The sequence below is a fragment of the Ascidia mentula genome, chromosome 9 (genome assembly GCF_947561715.1).
Source record: "Ascidia mentula chromosome 9, kaAscMent1.1, whole genome shotgun sequence".
NCBI lineage: Eukaryota > Metazoa > Chordata > Ascidiacea > Phlebobranchia > Ascidiidae > Ascidia > Ascidia mentula.
The window spans coordinates 15163574-15182145 of record NC_138574.1 but is presented as its reverse complement, the minus strand read 5'-3'; the positions used below and the strand labels follow the sequence as shown (position 1 = coordinate 15182145).

The 18572-nt window shown below is 39.5% G+C and overlaps 2 protein-coding genes across 3 annotated transcripts; both read left to right on the top strand.

Annotated features, from left to right (window-relative positions):
• Positions 1–1027: 1027 nt before the first annotated feature.
• LOC145914020 (uncharacterized) lies at positions 1028–5311 on the top strand. Its single transcript, XM_083001795.1, has 12 exons — positions 1028–1159; positions 1260–1331; positions 1687–1815; positions 1995–2086; positions 2328–2382; positions 2533–2611; positions 2855–2985; positions 3421–3549; positions 3818–3967; positions 4114–4191; positions 4570–4659; positions 4738–5311. Exons 1-12 carry the CDS (start codon positions 1118–1120, stop codon positions 4990–4992), a joined length of 1302 nt encoding a protein of 433 aa, XP_082857921.1. The 5' UTR covers positions 1028–1117; the 3' UTR covers positions 4993–5311.
• Positions 5312–6232: 921 nt separating this feature from the next.
• LOC145913457 (uncharacterized) lies at positions 6233–16885 on the top strand. Of its 2 annotated transcripts, none has more exons than XM_083001111.1 (27): positions 6233–6325; positions 6487–6586; positions 6731–7429; positions 7928–8097; positions 8394–8528; positions 8758–8840; positions 9464–9622; positions 9806–9953; positions 10013–10050; positions 10490–10639; positions 10766–10886; positions 10991–11075; positions 11215–11323; positions 11540–11825; positions 12053–12262; positions 12494–12644; positions 12947–13211; positions 13477–13572; positions 13638–13711; positions 14080–14207; positions 14463–14647; positions 15337–15427; positions 15484–15620; positions 15706–15775; positions 15881–15902; positions 16291–16421; positions 16705–16885. In XM_083001111.1, exons 1-27 carry the CDS (start codon positions 6299–6301, stop codon positions 16837–16839), a joined length of 4005 nt encoding a protein of 1334 aa, XP_082857237.1. In that variant the 5' UTR covers positions 6233–6298; the 3' UTR covers positions 16840–16885. The 2 variants fall into 2 exon arrangements, with proteins under 2 accessions (XP_082857237.1, XP_082857236.1); XM_083001110.1 differs by having other exon boundaries at positions 7928–8109.
• Positions 16886–18572: the final 1687 nt, after the last annotated feature.

Below are 18572 nucleotides of genomic sequence, written 5' to 3'. Positions count from 1 at the left end.
GAACAAAATACATTGTTCGTTCAATTTTTGCGCCAATAGTTGCAAAGTTGTTGGACTTGAAATTTGCTGCTGGGCGTGCGAATATTTCGGCAACCACTGGAATTTTAGGTAAGTGACAATTTGTTGCAAAGGTTGAAAATGTAAACTTATGCTTGTGTTTTTGAACTGAAAGAATATTGATTAAGTTCGCGTATAATGGTAAAGAACTGACCGGATGGAAAGTGTTTAAGTTGCAAATGTTATTGTAACACTCGTTTAGAAAATATTTCTGTCGTTTCAAAAGATGCAGCCATAGACTCATTGCAAACTTTAGTCGAACTTATCAGTTTTCAAACCCAACCGTACCTGCAGCAGTTTGACTAATGCATTAGCGAACATTGGCCCGTTTAGGCACCTTTTGCTTTTGAACGCCACAGAACGTTCACTGTAGACATTAGCACTTCTGTTTGATTGACACGCCAAATGTAGACGCCACTGCATGCGGTTCTTGCATGTCGCGTAGACAGTACTGTGAACGTCGCTACTACAACAAAAGAAATTTTCGTAATGAGTTACATCCCTGTTGAGCTTTAAGAAATAGTAAAAATCTGTTTAAGATAGTGCAACAGAAAGTTGGTATGGTTGTTTGTTTTAAAGTTTTTTGCAATTAAGGCACAGCTGCAGTGTTCAAGGCTAGATCAAGATTGTGTTTTGCATTCATTTACGTTTAATAGATGACAACCCGCCAAACCATTAGGTTATAATGTGTTTTGGTTTCGGCTGTATTCATGCAGCTAAGGTGTAGGTCAATAGTTACAGCAAAACTATGTACATATTAATTTATAAGGTGATGTTGCTACAGGTTTAACGAAAGCAGAGACACAGAAAGACACAGGCATGGTGAGATGACAGTTCATACTGTTTACAGTTTAACGTCGAAGCTTTTTACGTTTGTGGCAATAAGCGTTACGCACAGGAACTAATGGTGATAACCAGCAGTGTTTATTACCAAGCAGGCGAAAGCATCGTAGCAATTACATCGTTCGGCCGCCATGTAAAACTGCTGCTTCTTTGTATAGTGACAGAAAGTTTCGGGTTTTTGCAGGAGTCATATTGCCACGAATACAAGGAATATCCAATGAGCGGCGTTCCAGCGTCCAGCTCTTATATTCCAGTCAAGGTGAATTTTAATCCAGGAGAAAGTCATACAATTTGGCAGCAAACATTCTCATTATCGTTGTGTGTGTATAAGGTGTAACTGTATCCGCTATTATGTGTAGAATGGAACGGAATTGGAGATGAACGAAAAGGAACGTCAGATGCACACTCATTACTTTAAACCTGTCCAGCAGGTAAACTTCGGTTAGAGCTTAACACACAAAAGTTTTGTTGCAATTTTCCCCCTTCTTCAAAAAACAATTATTATTGTGTATAAGCTGCAGACAGATGGCCACTGTTTCGACCTAAAAGATCTCATCAGTGCAGCTGGTGTGACTATAAGATGACTTTGCTGACCAAATGGCATGAGACCTTTTAGGTCGAAACAGTGGCCATCTGTCTGCAGCTTATACACAATTCATATTATTGGCTCCACATTGCTTGACAGTTATTATGTTGTATGAGAATGCACGCAACGCAGCAGTTAAATCTGTTTGGTGGAAATATCATTTCCTTTAGCTCAATATATTATTTACGTGAAACTTTCAGCAGCAGCAACCTCTTGATTCGCATGTGTTTGCTGGAAGCCCAGCACCCCCAATTAACAATTTGAACAACTACCCAAGATATGGAACGGTTATTCCAAACCGAATATTTGTTGGTGGAATCGATTTCAAGGTAAAAATTTAATCCGTTAACCACCCAAATATTTTCATACTATATTACCCTTGCTTAAACTCATTATTATTCTTTGTAGCTACGTTTAACTTAACAAATACAGCAAAACCAGTAGAAATTATATATTGAAAAATGTTAAACAAAATATTGTGACGTCACAAGGTTGTTTATGTTGGCAGACTAGAGAGGAAGATTTGCAGAAATTCTTTTGTGCATTCGGAGTAGTTCGCGATACGAAGATTATCAGAGACAGAGCCGATATATCCAAAGGGTAACACGCTGATATTACTTTTACCTGTGTTACTGTTTTAATAAAAAAATTTTTATTAGAGGATTGTTAGTTTTGTGTTTATGAATAATCTCGGTTACCAACTGGTCGCTTTTTCATAGTACAGGAGGTGTTTTATAACATTAACGCACTTTTCCATTTAAACGTCTCAACAGATAATTGTAGTCATATTTTTGGAGATAATTCTAATTAGAAACCTCGAATTCACAACTTCACGTTCTAGATATGGGTTTGTGACGTTTGAAAGCGCGGAGGAAGCTAACAAGGTTCGAGAAAAGGTGAAACTCGATTATCTCATATAGTCATATTCATTTTATTGATACAATGGTTGTTATTACGTCACCGTTGATTACATGTTAACTGAACATAGATGTCCGAAACAGTTTTTTACACAAAATATATTTTCGCATTGCAATTTTACATTCCAGGAGGATTGTTTGTATTTAAATGGGAAGAAGTTGAACATTGGGCAAGCGATCAGAAAGCAACAAGTCTGCTTTCCTAAAGGTAAGCTATAGGTTAGCAATGCAAAAAGCTAAGGTTTTATAAATAAATTGACAAAATAATTAATTTGTGTTGATTATATCCACGCATTTATTTCTGTTTTGTGTGTTGTTGTTTGTTGCAAGTTGAACTACCTGCGTGTCGTATTTCGCGGCCGAACACAAATCACGAGCTGTAGATTCAGTGTCGAATAATGGACGACATCTTTAACCAATACGTGATAATAATCCGTTGCTTTCAACCCAGATATCCACGTTCCTCCACCCCCAGGAAGTTGGATTCTACATCCGGGAGGTTACGCATCGTACACAAACCAAAACGGAATAACTTACTTCGCACCGGCATCTCCTGTGGTGGCCTCCCTACAACAACCACAGGTAACATAACGAGGCTATTGTTGCTGTTGCTTGTTCAAAACTGGTTAACTGGTGCTGGTGGCGCTAAAAAGGTTTATTCATGACCAAAATGTACACGAATTAAATGTGTTCTGTATAAGGTATGAGTTTACATTTACAAACTCTCCTGACTTTTTTGCCAACAAAGAATTAGTAACAGTTATAACAATCTTTGTGTTGAAATGTAAGTCGTGTGTTTTACAAGGTTTTTAATTGCTAAATAAATTTCGCTTGTGTTTGGGCATCATCAGTATCGCTAAAAACATAGAACAAGGCAGTTTAAAACCAACATAATCACAAGAATGTGGGATAAGAACCCGAGATAAAAACGCAATCGACAAAATTGCCATGGAAACTGCTTCCTGATTGGTCCAGGAATGAATCTTTCAGAATAACGTTTAAAATATTTCTTTGCAGCCTTTTACGCACAGTCACGTGATGGCTTACAATGGTGCGCCTTACCAACCAGTAACAAACCATTACACAAGTTATGCCTACCAAACTCAACCTTACAACACTGTGCATTTGCCGTGGAATCATACACCGGTCAGTTTGTTGGAAAATCAAAAACCTGATGATAAAAATAAATTTCATACTTGTTGGCCACTTGGTGGCGCATGATAGCAAAATATGCAAAAATAACTTCGGGATTAGACGAATTGGGATCAGTAAAATATTTTATAAGATAACCTTTCCATATCGTTAGTTGTGCAATATTGTTTAAAGGAAAGATTGCCTCATAGTAATCTTGGATGTCGTTTGTAAATAAAATAAAAAAGGTCTCCTTCCTACAAGTACATTGTTATTCCCTCAGATCCCTGGAGCTTGCGGTCAAATCATCGCCCCCTCAACAACACATCCTGTGGAGCAAGTTAACGTTGTTCCCATGGCAACCCCCGCCTTATCAGCTGGCGGTTACGTCATTCCACGCTCCGCTGCAGTCGTAACTCCCCAACCTGTGGCGGTAATTGTAGATCGCCCCAGAGCCTATGTTATTAAATTTTGTTAAAACTCTTTAGAAAATACGATTTTATTTACAAAACCTACCTTTTTTGTATTATTCGCGCGAAGGAATATTTATGTATTTTACTAATGTTGATATTTCAACAGTCTGTGAACGCACCAACACGTCCGTCAGATGGCGCCATAGCACACCAGCAGGAGAAGCAATTCATCCCACATCAAGAGGTGACGTAACAATACTGACGTCATATAAATATAATTTCGACATGTAAGGTTTCATCAGTGCAGCTGGTGACTGTGGCACAGGCTAGCTTTTACACTAGCGGGCAGACGCATTTCCACTTTCGGTCAACGTCGATCCGTTGGGTACCGAGTACCGAACAACAGAGACGAACCACCGTGGAGCGCACTATGGCCATCGTGCTTGTTAGTGCCAGTGTATAAACCACAGTGCCACAGTCAACAGCTGTACTGATGAGACGTTACAGGTCGAAACAGTGTGTGCACCTGTCTTCAGCTGATTATTGTGGATCTTTTGCACATATTTAATGCACAGAAGTCTGTAATTTTACATCCATGAATAATAACTTTGATGTTACCTAGCAACCGGCACAGCCTCAGACGATACGCATGATTGCACCTCAGAACGCCGCCACAACATACGTCCAACCAGCTACAATCCAAACACAACAGGCAAGTTTTATTTAAACCATGACGTCATGCACCAAATGTGACGTTTGATGACGTAAACATACTGTGGTTTTTATGCAGCTTCAAACAGCGATTTACGCCAACCCTCCCCCCCAACAAATAAAAGTACAAACCCAGCATTATGTGGGTGTAGGGGAAGTCCCGCAAACCCACTACAATCCCATCATGATCCAGGAGGGTCAGGAGGTCCCCCCCAGTATGATACAGGGGGTCGTGAAGACAGAGAACGACATCCTGACCCCGCCCCTAACCCCCGAACAACAACAACAAGTTACCCACGTCCAATCCCACCCCTCCATCAACCAACAACAATGAACATATTCGTGACGACATAATGGACAACGCGATGTCGCTGTTTTCTTTATGGAGCGCGATTTTTGTACATAGACTTTCGATTTTTTTGCGCGTTGTCACGACAACGTCCGACGCGCGACCCCCCTATGTTTCCGAACCTTGCGAAACGTTTTTTTGCACTATTCATTTCTCACCTAGCATATACGTTTTATCATTCGCGAAATCTTTGATATATCTATATTTGTATCTCCGAATCGATAACGATATTTTCCTATCTTCATAGATCTTATACTTGAGGTAAGTTTTGGGTTGAAGTTAACATTTGGGTTCATTTGTCAGTTTCCAGGGTTCGTTCGACGACTATTGTTTCGTTTCGTTCGTTTCTGTTGTTGGTTCTGTTCTGTTTGTAAATAAAACTTATTTGTGATGATTTGGTTTGTATATACCAGCTCATTGGTATAGTTGTATTAGGTATTATCAGTGGTGCATGGTTAGCATTTTAAGAAGTTTGTCCGAGCAGCATGTAAGCAACATTGTACAAGAGTGTTCGTTGTAACCGTGATATTGTGAAGGTCAAAGTGAGTCATTAATCTGACGAATCCCATTCATAATACCGAAAAACTTTTTTGTCGGTTGTAAGAACTCGATAATTGTGACGTAACAATAAACCAATGCACTTTTCAACGACCATCACGTGATATTCCAACACTATGTAAAGCAGCAAAAATATTGAACCATTTCAGGGGTTTAAAGAAATGGTTAAACAACCGGATACAACGTCACAATGAGCAAGTGTTGACGACGATGGTTAACATTGCCTTGTGACGAAACAATGCGGCATCGCGTCGATTATGTGGCCCAACCAGAACGCGTCAGGTTAAAAGCCCCAAGGGCAAAGATTGGAACGGGTTTGACGAGAAGCATTCCGCGTAACGACCAGTTGCGTTGTAGTTCACAGTGAATCTCTAGCTTTAAATCATCCAGTTATAATTCCAATGGTAAACAGGTGAACTAGTAAGGGATACACACGATATTTAATTGAAGGACTTGGATAGAGTTTGCATTGTGTTGATTTGGTTGTTCAGTATTTTTATTTTATTTGAAAGTCTTCAATATCAGTTTGAGGACGAGACTGTCAGGCTTTCACCTATGTCACGTGACATACATGAATCAGTTTAGTGGAAAACTAATCACTATATGACCTGGTGAACAGAATAGAAGATGTTTAACTACTCCACATCTGTTTGTTTACCTTTGCAACAGATATTAAGCAAACCATAGCAATATATATTGTGTATGAACCAGCCATTCTGGTGGACGACTTGAAATGGATCTCCACGCAAATATCGCAGATGTAAGTCGGTTTCTATGGGTACTACGCGGCACAGAAATTTGAAAAAAAATCCATTGCCACATTTGTCCAATTGGTTAAATTCTTATATTGATTATCATTAAATTTACCTCTAAACGTTGAAAGCATTACATGTGGAGAATAATGAGTCTATTTCATTCCAGGATCCATCGCCTGGTGAAGAACTTGATCAAAAAGATGAAGAACCAAACAATCCTCCAGTGACGCCTGGTGATAAACAAGATCAAGATGAAACTACACAAAGTATAACAAAATTGTTTCTATGCAAAACTTGAACCAGACTCTTATATTTGTAACGACAACGTTTTGTTTCTTAACTTTAACCACCAAAACCAAATGCTCACTCGTGTTGTTGTTAAATATTTAATACATTTGCAATGTTACCAGACGATAAAGATGATATTATTCCTGAGGAAGAAGCGGAATCAGAGACGGAAGACAATGACGACAAAACATCTTCATCCGAATCCAGTTCATCTTCCTCCGAGTCAGAAGATGATCATATTGATGAGCCGGTGGCGCCACCTACCGATAATCCTGGTATCAACTCGGAGTCAGAAGAAGAGGAGGAAAAAATCCCACATGAGGAGATACCGGAAGATGATGAGATTGAGGATCTACATCAAGAGGAAGGATCAGGAGTACCTGAAGAGGATCATAAGATGGATCCTAATGTGGAAGATCAGGAAAAGGATGGAGATGATGATGAGGAGAGAATTGATCAAGACCTCCCTGAAGAGGACAATGAGCAAAATAACATCACCCCTAACAACGAGGAGCATCCAGACCCACAGAGGAGTGAGGAACCTGAAGCTGATCTGCAACCTCCGGAAATTCCAAGCCAAGATCCCCATCAACAAGAGGAAGAAGCGAGTCAACCAGTAGATGATGATCTCCATGGAAACAACTACGATTCCGACTCCTCCAGCAGCTTATCGTCGGATGATGAGGATTCTGGCCCTCTAGTGATTAGACAACAGCCGGAGGAGGCTCCGCCAGGTGGGGATGATGATGAGGACTTGGCTCAGTGTTTGAAGAGAGCTTTGGAAGAAAGAGAGAAACAGCAACAACTCGAGAAACCTCAAGGTGAGTTGGAAAATACACTTTATTCCGAATAATAAAGAAATAAATGTGATTTTTATGTTCTATGCACCCATTTATTTAATCACATCCTGATGTAGTCTGCTGCAGATTAACCGAAACGTTGATGTTTATCAATATTATTGTCGGATGAGCCTTCTTGTAATAATAATGAAATAACTTCCTTGAAAGATGTCGTAAAATAAGTCAAATTTCCAAAGATAAACATGACAAATTTAAATAGAAATGAAGCAAAATATTATCATGGGCAGAGATTAAACCATTAAAGTTTCCGAGTCAATTTAAATTGTTGATTTCTTCACTCTTTTATGACATAACAACCTATACTTCACTTCGTCATTAATCGTTGCTGGTAAAATTACTGAAATCAATCGTTTCTCAAACTTCCGATTCTATTTTGTTTGAGGCACCATAGCAACGCTGTGACGAAACAAACACACTTGTTATTCTCGAATGCTTATATATTGTCTTCCTTTGTTTTAGAAGTCCCGATGGAAGATGTTGTTCCTGAAGAGGATTTCGATGATTCAATCCTCAAAGCAAGAAGCGCGGATGATTTCAATGCAGATCAACCTCCGGCTCTACCTCCCAAGATGAGAGGAAAGTCGAATACAGGACCGAAGAGCGATCCAATTGTTCCAAACATCCTTCGAGTAAATGACAAGGTTGAATCAAATACGTCACGTTTTTTTATTTTTTTTGCAACTCCTCCGTTTAAGTAAGTTCAATCCCATCTCAAAAAATCAACGTGACGCCCCCAATATTCTGAAACTCACAAACTGTAAGGAAATGTGGTTTCAACAACAATTATCTGATAATGGTGATTGTAACGTCATAAATCAGTTGCATTCTGACATCCTGATATTACTCAAACGAAACCGGAAGTAAATGAGGATTTCCAGGAGTTCATCTTCATCCACCTCATATACAATCTTGTTCCCATCTACAGACTGCAAGCTTGGGAAGAGGAAGATGGTCGGATGATGATGAACTCTCACCTCCCCAACCTCCTCCTGCCCACAGACAACAGAGGCCGGCACCAGTGCGCCACCAGCCGGATAGGATTGTAGATTTCTCGCAACCGGTAAGATTTCTATTGATATGAATCTTTTTGCATTTTTTTGGTTTTACAAAAACACGTTTTTAATAATCTTTGTCAAATTTTCTTGCAATTTAGCAACAAATCTTTTCACAGCTCCATTAATCTCCGCAGTAAAATAATTTAATAAACGTTACAAGTACAGATCTAGCTATGGGACGAAACAGTAGCCACTTTCTTGCATGATAATTTTTCCCTTATTTTTTCCCTCCAGCAACCGAAACACAAGAAACACAACAGACCGAGGAACCCCCATCAATACCACGACCCACCAACAAGAGTCATCAACGTTCCAAGGTATCATATGTTCTCACACTTGTCTACGTCGGGGAGGTTATGGTGAACTGGAAAGTTTTTTTAATGCTTTTCGCAGAAATTTTCCACAAGCTGATTTCGTAAAAATGCCCTTTTCTTATTGTTACGTACAAGTTATGTTGTTGAAACACTCCCAACGTGGAACACACGTACACCGTATCAAGTTACACGTGGTTGTATCGCCCGTAGCTATAGGCGACTTCTCAGTTGGTCGTTTCCTACAGACGTCGACCTTTACCGATAATTATGCGTAATTATTGAGGTTTGTTGTTGAACAGAAACATTCTCCAACGATGACGTCATTCTCTGTGTTTACATTTAGCGCAACACAATTTTTTATGATCAGCAAGAAGGAACTTTTAGGTTGATAGAGTGGCCATCTGTCTGCAGCTTACACAATTTTTTTATTTGTTCAAAACTTAATTCCAAATTCTAAAATTTACGAATCACAATTTCTGCTGTTTGAGTATTTTTTTACCGTTTGTTTCTCTTATTTTTTACAAAACCAAGATCATTTCTGCGCGGTAAAAATATTTGACTGAAGTCAGAGTTAAGACTTTTTTATTTAATCGCCATCACCATACATTTGAACATGTTTACTTCAGCCGCCCGAAGGATAATTTGAACGACATTTACCGGCGTCAGGCGATGGTGAGTCTTCATTCAAACGTTCCAAACCAACTTAACAGCGATGACTCTGATCAATTCGATGGAGGTCATGAGGAAATGGATGACCTTAACAGACTGATAAGGGAAGCTAACAGGTGTGGGGAGATGGAGGAAAGTTAACATTTAAAGAACTCGTCAGTATCACTAATTTAAATTTATTAGAAAGGGGGTTATTGTTATTTAGTGGATCAACAAATCTGGCCGGCCTGATATTTTTTTAAAACTTCTGGCCCGTGAAAAGTTGCTGACCCCTGTTTTAACTCCTATGTGATCTCTAGCTTGGATCTTCATTCGCAACCGGATAAAAAGTCCAAGCAAGTGGACGTGGTTTATCCTTCCTACAACAAAAGTTTACCAAGACAGAAGAATCTGACATCCGCCTTTCCTGAGGTTTTCGCCAAACTTGCAGTTGACGATGATCAAGTTGTAAGTTGTTGATCTGTGAGTTTATGAAACACAAGTAATGGGAACTTGTTGTCTTGCAGGTTCCTGTAGTGCCAGTGGTCGAACCCTTGCAGTTCAGGTAATTCTTGTTGCATTCTCCTTACTTCACACCGATTCTAATCAATATTCTGTTCTATGTTATTGTGATGCTAATGATCTAAGTAGGAGAAATATTACAACCGACCTTGTAAGATAAAAAAATGAGGATTTTAAGCAAATAATGTTGACATTTTTACTCTAGGAGATTTGTTCAGATTGTTTGTGTTACAAAAAGGGCCCTTTGGCAATATAAAACCGCTGATTATTCGACGTTTCGATCGTTTTTATGTCATGAACATGCCTAACGGCATCGGTAACATAATAGATATTGTTAAGTTACAGGTCAAAGCGATATTTTTAATTTTAATAAATTGGGCAGAATTACAAACTCAAGTTCATGTCGTGCATGATTCACGCGAATCTTTGTTCAACCTTACACTATGTTATTTCAACAAACATCATATCTACGTTATGTTCAGTGCGATCCCTCAAGGTCCGGATCTACCGATCAAAACAACTCGTAACTCCCAACGGAGGAGAAAATCTCCCCTCCACGATGACCCTCTTCCCACTACACGAGATCCGCTAGATGGCGATGATGAGATATCCATTGGGGAATCAGATATTAGGTAAATTTTCAACCCAGAACGAAACCTGATCGGGATCGGTGCCCGAGAACATGGGTTCGAATCCCGGTGTGGTAACGAATGAGGTTTAGATCAAACTACTGAGTTCATCAGTTCATGTTTTAACAGATTTCCAACTTTACCGAGCGACATTCCGAAATCTCTTGACGCAAGCCAGTATTTATGTGAAGTTTATCCCTCTGATTACACGGACTTCGACTCAGAGACCGACGCCACAGAAATACCACAGGTAGATCCCCCACTTTGTTGCAGTGAAACCAGTGGTAAAAGTTTAAGTGGAAATTTCAGTTGAAATGTTTTGCATCGAAATTCGACATATCTTTGTATACGTAGGGTAACCCCCTTCATCATGACGTCACCCCGTATGACACGGTTGCAGATTTGGAAACTGACAGCGATATGCCAAAGCCAAGAGTTGGTGAGTTAGCGATGAGGAAATTATAAAAAACTTCTTTTCACTAATTTTCTTGCAAGCGAAACTACACGATTGTCTCAGAGAGTTTTTCCCATAATTCCAAACGTAATCTCAGCATCATTGCAATGTATCGTGTTTACAGACGGGATGTTGAATCCGATTGTAAATGAGGATTACCAGATCTGCACAGCCATCAGCAAATCCCACAACACCTTTCCACGTAGAATCAAACAAGATAAACCGGTTCCCAAGTAAATACAGCAAGAATATAAATATACGATATCTTTAAGCTAAATTACTGTGAAAACAACACAACTTTAGTCAATTTAAATGTTGAGCATTGCTGGGCATTTTATTCAAATAAAATGTTTCATGGTTTTCTCTGGTTAGTGAATTCATCACTGTATATTTTGATCATGTTTCGGTCGTGATTCCTAAACAAACCTAACATAACTGTTACGTCACAGAGAGCGTGCGAGTCTCAACGCAATCGCGATACCCTTGACCGACCCCTCTAGCGGCTCCAAGCGGCGGATGGCGTCCCTCCCGTTTGAGAAGAGCGCCCCCTTGCGGCGTAACAAGAGTGTTCCAGATTTCGAGAAGGATCCCCCCATCTTGTTTGGCCAAGTCCCTCAAATCGTCGTTACCAGGGGGCCAACTGGGGCGGATGGGGATTTCCCTGCTTCAAGAGGATACCCACGTGACGAGGAACCGACCAATAAGAAGAGTCGAAAGTCGGAAAGCGACGCAAATGTGAGTTGAAACGTGATGTGGAATTGCACAGCTAATGGCGCAATGTAACCAAACCATACATATAGATATAGTTCTTGGACATATGTAAAGCGACATGCTTATTTAATGGTTGATGAAACTGCGGATCTGGAATAGTTGAAACTAACTCGCAAACAAGAATATCAGCCCTAACATCCCCTGAGAAATATTTACTCAAACAAACCAAACATAATCCATCCATTATTCAGGCTCCACAATTTCATTTCTCTGTCGGAGCCACAACAAACTCTGACACGGACACTACAGTTATTCCGAACCCCCTGCATATCAACGTCATCCCATCGGACGACCCGAACGTCATCAATCTCAACATTACCACTGCATCTCGAGCGCCATCTTCCGACGATGCTATGAGTCCTGAGTTATTCGACGATCCACCAAATTTTTCCCCACTGCAGGTTGTAAGATTGGATTAATGAACTTATAGTTTATTGCGGACCGTTTTTTCTTCGAGGTAATGACGATGTTCGTCTTTCATTCACTCAACTGCATGACAAAAATCTGCAATATATCAATGTAACCAACCTAGAATATTGCAAAATAACCTGCGTCCAATGAAACATTCGCCACATAATATTCCCTACAATATCAACCTTCTACCAACTAACCGATCCTCTGTATGACTGCAGGTTCAACCGATGGTTCCAATGCAAGCCATAACCCACCCTCCACCACCCATGGGTGAAACAGAGTTGGCCCCACTTACAACCCCACAACATAGAGTGGTTGAGATGCCTTCAATCCTTGTAGATACGAGTGATCTACCCCCACCAACACAAGGTTCGTGTTCGAAGCTGTTTATGACGTAATAAAACAACTTCTAAACTGTGATTTACTGCAGGATAAGAAATTAGATTTTAGTTGGGCGAAAAACTTTTGGCAGAGAACAAACATATTTTTATGATAAATTGTTATGAGTCACGGGTGTGAGTTTCAAACCAATACAAAGCATTTATAACTGCCAAACCGACTTTGTGTTGTCAGTGGAGATAAGATTAGGTGTCAGCATGCATTTACAACTTCCTTAAACGATTGTTTGCTAATTAAAAAAACTTTTGTCAACAAAAAACTTGTTTAAACAGAATCTGAGACTCAACCTAAACACGTCAACCCTGAGGTCATAATCGCACCACAATCTCAACCATTTCAACCATTCCAACCAGTACAAATAGAGCAACCAGTTGTGCATCAACCAGTCGAACCAGTGTTCGTTCCAGTGCAAGCCAACGCACCAGCCATGCAACCAACCATTACAACCACCCGTTCCATGATCGTACAACCAGCAGAAGCGAACCATCCTAATAACATGGTGGTTAATATACAACCATTACACAATGGTCGTTACAGGTAAGATGTGGTTAAATTCCCTAAACACAGTTGTACTTCAAATGACGACACAACAAACCAATTTCCAATGACGTCACCACAATTAATATTCCTGTCATGTCGTTGAGAATTTAGAAAACTGTCTATTTTACAAAAAGTAAATATATGTATCCGTGTTCTTTCGGACTTACCACTGTTTTGAGATTTAAACCTTTTATAAAGTATTGCTGTGTCATGTTAATCACCATAACATGGAATACGTCATTACATTGTTTCCACGTGACAGATCCCTGCCTGCCGATCAGAAGGTATTACGTCATGGTGGTGACAGTGGAATCGATCTAACCAATTATGACGCACAAAGACAGGCGATGGAAGAGGAGTAAGTCACTTGTGACGTAACAAACACAGTCGAACGCGAATCTTAACATGTTTGTGTGGTTTTAGAGAATCAGATTCTTCAAGTGATTCGGAATACGACTTACAAAGCACAAATTCGAAACGGAAACTAAAGAAATCAGGTTAAATTAATCTGCTATGAACAGTTTTTGCTGAATAATAACCAACGTCCAGTTATAACAGGGGTCACCAAACTTTTTCTCAAAAGTTGCATATAATACTTGTTAGCAAACTAGTCTCCATGTATTGCGGATATAAAAGCAATATTCTTAGTTTCGTCGTCAATAAACAGGATGTAAAGAAGAAAATGAAATTGCCTAAATTTAGTGACTAACATATTAAATAAAATAAAATAATTATATTTATTTGAGTCGGGCGGGTCAATAGTTTGATGACCTTGGAACAGTAACCACCATCAAAAACTGTAACGTTTCCAATTCAATTGGTAACTAAAAGGAAAACTTCAAATTTTAATACATTTTCAACGCAGATGAACTAAACGGTGGTGGTCTCTCTGACAAATACATCGAGTGGTACAAAAGACAGTACATGAAACGAAACTGTTGTCATTTGTTCGCCAAACACCTCATGTTCATCATCAACCTGATATTTCTAATCGTAAGTAAGACATTCCAGCAATCGTATACGATTCTATATCAGAAACATTAATTTAAAAATAAGTTCCCACCTGTGTCAAATATTTAGCGTTGAATATTGTCAATAGATTTACCAATAAATAAGTGCAATAAAATAGCTTCATCTTGACACACAAATAATATTGTGTTTACGAAAAAAAATTTAAGTCACAATTGTGGGGTAATTTAATTCTGTTTAACTCATCTTTAATATTTTACACGAACTTCATTCCATCAGGTTGGTTTGGCGTTGATTGGTTTGGGATTGTGGGGCATCATTGACATGATGGTTAGTGGAGTTATGGATGTCTGGAAGGTCGTCTACGATCCTCTCTTCCCTGTATTCGTCCTTGGTGTAATTCTCACTCTTGTTTGTTTCCTTGGAGCTGTGGGATTCCTCCGTGACAACATCTGCCTCCTGAAGTGAGTTTGAAACCAATGTTGATTATCACAAAACCTGGTTCATTGTTGAAAGATTTTCGTAACGTTCTTCGTCGCTTTCATTTGTATCCTCGTTAACTTCGGGTTTTAAAAAGGTTGAAACACCGTCTTCTTCAGCTTATTTTTGCACTAAATGCTGGGTAGGAAATAAGAGTAAGCTGCTGTATTTTTATCGTTAAAAAAAACGTATAAAAGGTTTCTCTGACGTCTCCCACCGCTCCCCTTTGTACCCTAGGTGTTACGTGCTGCAAAAGATACACAACAACTAGTAACCAGTATAAGGCATCAAAATATTTTTCACTTTCAACTTGGAAGAGTTGAGTGCTCTGTTTGATTGAATAAAATAATTGAAATTAATGAAAAAAAAATTTAAAAGCTTGCTGTGACCAGGATTCGAACCTGGGTTGTCACGGCCACAACGTGAAGTACTAACCACTATATACGATCACAGCGTAGCAGAGGATGGTTTCGATCCATCGACCTCTGGGTTATGGGCCCAGCACGCTAAAGCACACAAAGCTCAGTAAACTCAGTACAATTATCAGACTTTCTTGATCGCCCTTTGTCAAGTATTTTGGGTGGAATCTATTTTTTTTGATGACGTCCTGCTGTCGATAAACCCGTTTGACCTCCTCATTGTGTAAAAGTTAAAACATAAATATTTTTTCCAGATTTTTCGGGAGTTTCCTCGTGATTTTTTGTTTTTGTTTCGTCGGTGGGGGAATCACCTTTTGGATTATGAAAACCACCATCCAGGAATTCGTGAGTTTTAAACTTACCTGATCACGTGACGTTTGCGCTAATCGATGAATATTTAGACGACGAATTCGTTTTCCAACCTCGTGGGTGAGTACAACCACACGACGAGAAAAGCAGCGACTTTCACCATCGACCAGATACAACAAACATTCGAATGTTGTGGGTTTTCAACCTACAGTGACTGGAACAACACAGCGTAAGTTTAACATTATAACCATTGTTACGTCATATTCGCTACAATATGTTCGCCTATACGTCATAACACGTGTATTCTTGCGCAGGGAATATCGATGTGGTGAAGGACAAACTTGTGACCTTCCTCCAACTTGCTGCAAAAGTGTTGAAACCACGGTATGATTTCTATGTGAAGCTTGTCTGTGAATAAATTCATTTAATTTTTCTTGTGTTTTCGTTCCAATGTAAAATTATCATTAATTTGATTCCTTTGTGTTTCAGGTTCCCTGTACGACAAAAGCAGGTAAGCAATAAGTTTTAGGGCGACTGACTCGATAACCCTTATGGTTTTATCGATGTCATTTTATGTTGCACGTTTATTGTTCATGTGAAGTAACTTTGCTTGCAAAGTGAAAGTGATTTGATTTTAATATTGTTGTAAAAACGTTTGGGAAATTTTTATGTTTATTTGTTTTAACCTATTTTACTTAACATTTGTCCACGTCATAAAACGAGTTCTGGAGGAACGTTTTTTTGGTATCACTGAACACCAGTGGTTTCCAACTTCCAAGGATCGCTGTCATGACAACGAACCTTCATTGTCATGACAACGAACCATTAGCGAACATCCGTCATAATTTATCACATGGAAATATTGAGTGGAAACTTTTAAAGAAACCGCAACTTTATAGGATTACGTCACGGCCGGGGTTGCATCGACAGGATGTCGTTGTGGGCGCGGAATAAAACTCCTCTTCTGGTGGGAGTTTGGCTCGGGATTATCCTACTCTTCCTCATAAACTTCTTATGCATCTATGTTATGGTTGGTTGGATCCATGTTTTATTAATATATAATGACTAACTATTAGAAATGTATCGTCTTTAAACAGATTTCAATCAACGAAATCAGGCGTTTGTGTAGATTAGAAATTGAGACTTAATAACAGAATAAAAACCTACACCTTTTCTAATGACTGTGGAGCTCAGAATTCCGCTGAATGATTGTTTTTAAACGTGGTGTTTGTTTAACCAGAATATTCCTTGTTTTATTAATTTTATTTTAATGCCAACTTAAAGTTTTGTGAAAAAATCTGTTTTATTTCCAGGTAAAGGAGATCAAATATCTGAAACGAGTGAGAGACAAAATATTTTCGATCGGTGAAAAATATTCGGACGCAGAAAGTCGAGTGATTTTTAACGGAAATACTCGATCTGAATTCGACTTGGCTTCTCATTATTAAAATATATAAAGTGTTTAAGTGCTTTGTGTCGAAACATGTTGGAAATAAACTGTAAAAAGCGTCGAAACTTTTGTACAAATAAATCCGTTAAGTGGCAGCAAAGAGTCAGCAGTGATTCCCTTATCAACTTATTTTTCATAAAGACGACAAAGTGGTCAAACCGTGGTATTTTATATTAAATTCCGCGTTGTATTAAAATCATATTGTTTGAATGCTTCGTAATTGTGACTGAACAATGGTGTTCACTGTGACGTGTTGAATCGCGCGTGTTAGCTATTGTTTGTTCACCTACTTGTGGCTGTCAACATCAATTACAAGACAACAGTGAGTCATTGGGGATTTTGGAACCGATACTTGTGGGGGGTTGAATGGGGAGGGGGGGTCACTAATAGATGAGATTTTTGTTTCTTTCCTCTTTGTTAGAATTTTCGCTTCCGCGCGTGCGTCGGCCGGGTTTGCTTCGAACTTTCGGAATATATTTTCACTTGAATTAATTCGAAACCAACTAACGGTAACAATACGGTGTCAAAAGTTCGAGATATTTCGTTCGAAAAATTAGAACTGCCTGAAAAGGAATAACTGACAGCTGTGGGGGATTTCCCACTTTACTAAGTAACAAGTCTCGCACCATTGTGATGTCATACAAGGTGTGATAATCGAATGTAGATTACTTTCGAACACAGCACACCATTTATCACATACAATTTTAATCGGAATATTCTATGAAGAAAACAATAATAATAATTCCAGTCGTGTCTGAACCCGATACAAACCCTCACTGAGCAAACTTATCGTTTCTGGCGATCTCCGTTCGTCTCAATTTGTCAGAAAGTTGCTTCAATCTTGGCTCAGAATAGATTTAAACTTCTCCAACCTTTTCAACCAAAGTTGGCTCGGGCGTTTCGCTGAAAACAAACTTTTCGAACAAAGTTGTCGAACACAATTCATTATACGTAACAATTAAAAGCGGATGTACTCGATTGTTCAATCACCGGAAACTGGCGTTATTCTGGAATGCGAAAAGCGCGAATGTCACTTTGCAGTCTTGAGGACCGCACATGTAGTCCGACCCCCCCTCTCTCTCGGCCCGTCCAAACGCGCGATGCCCCTATTGTGACGTGCGTGACAGCTTGATTTGTAATCGAACGCCGCGCGAACGACAACAAACGAACCGTCGGCGACTTAATAGCGCGACAAAGAGACTGTTTCGTCGCGGCGTCGCTTCAAGCGATTGTGACAAATAGAATCCCCGATGAAGGGTCGCGACCCCCCCACCACCCGGGTCACCTCCCCACTAAACTCCATCTGTCAGTGGCGTCGCTCAACCGTGACGATGTGCGTGACGTCATGTTTTGACGGGCGTTTCAAGTGTGATGTCTATGTTTTATGACAATAGGAAGGTTTATGACGCGTTTGTCCCCGAACGCGCGTCGAATCGCGACGTTCGATCACCCGCTCTGTGACAGGGTTATGTTTTATGGGGATTAGAACGGACATTTCCACAAAACCCCGGGACTCCATAAATTCTTCAATAAGAGAAATATGGAAACGCATAGCAGTTGAATGTGATTTTCTCAAAACGTTTTCAAACCTGGAATTTTTATTCAAAGCTAAACTATCGCCAGCACACGGGTGAACACTACGACAAATACATGTGATATTTTTGTCCGTTTTTACAGCTGTATTTTCTCCGATAAACCAAACGACATCTGGACATTATAGAACGTCAAACT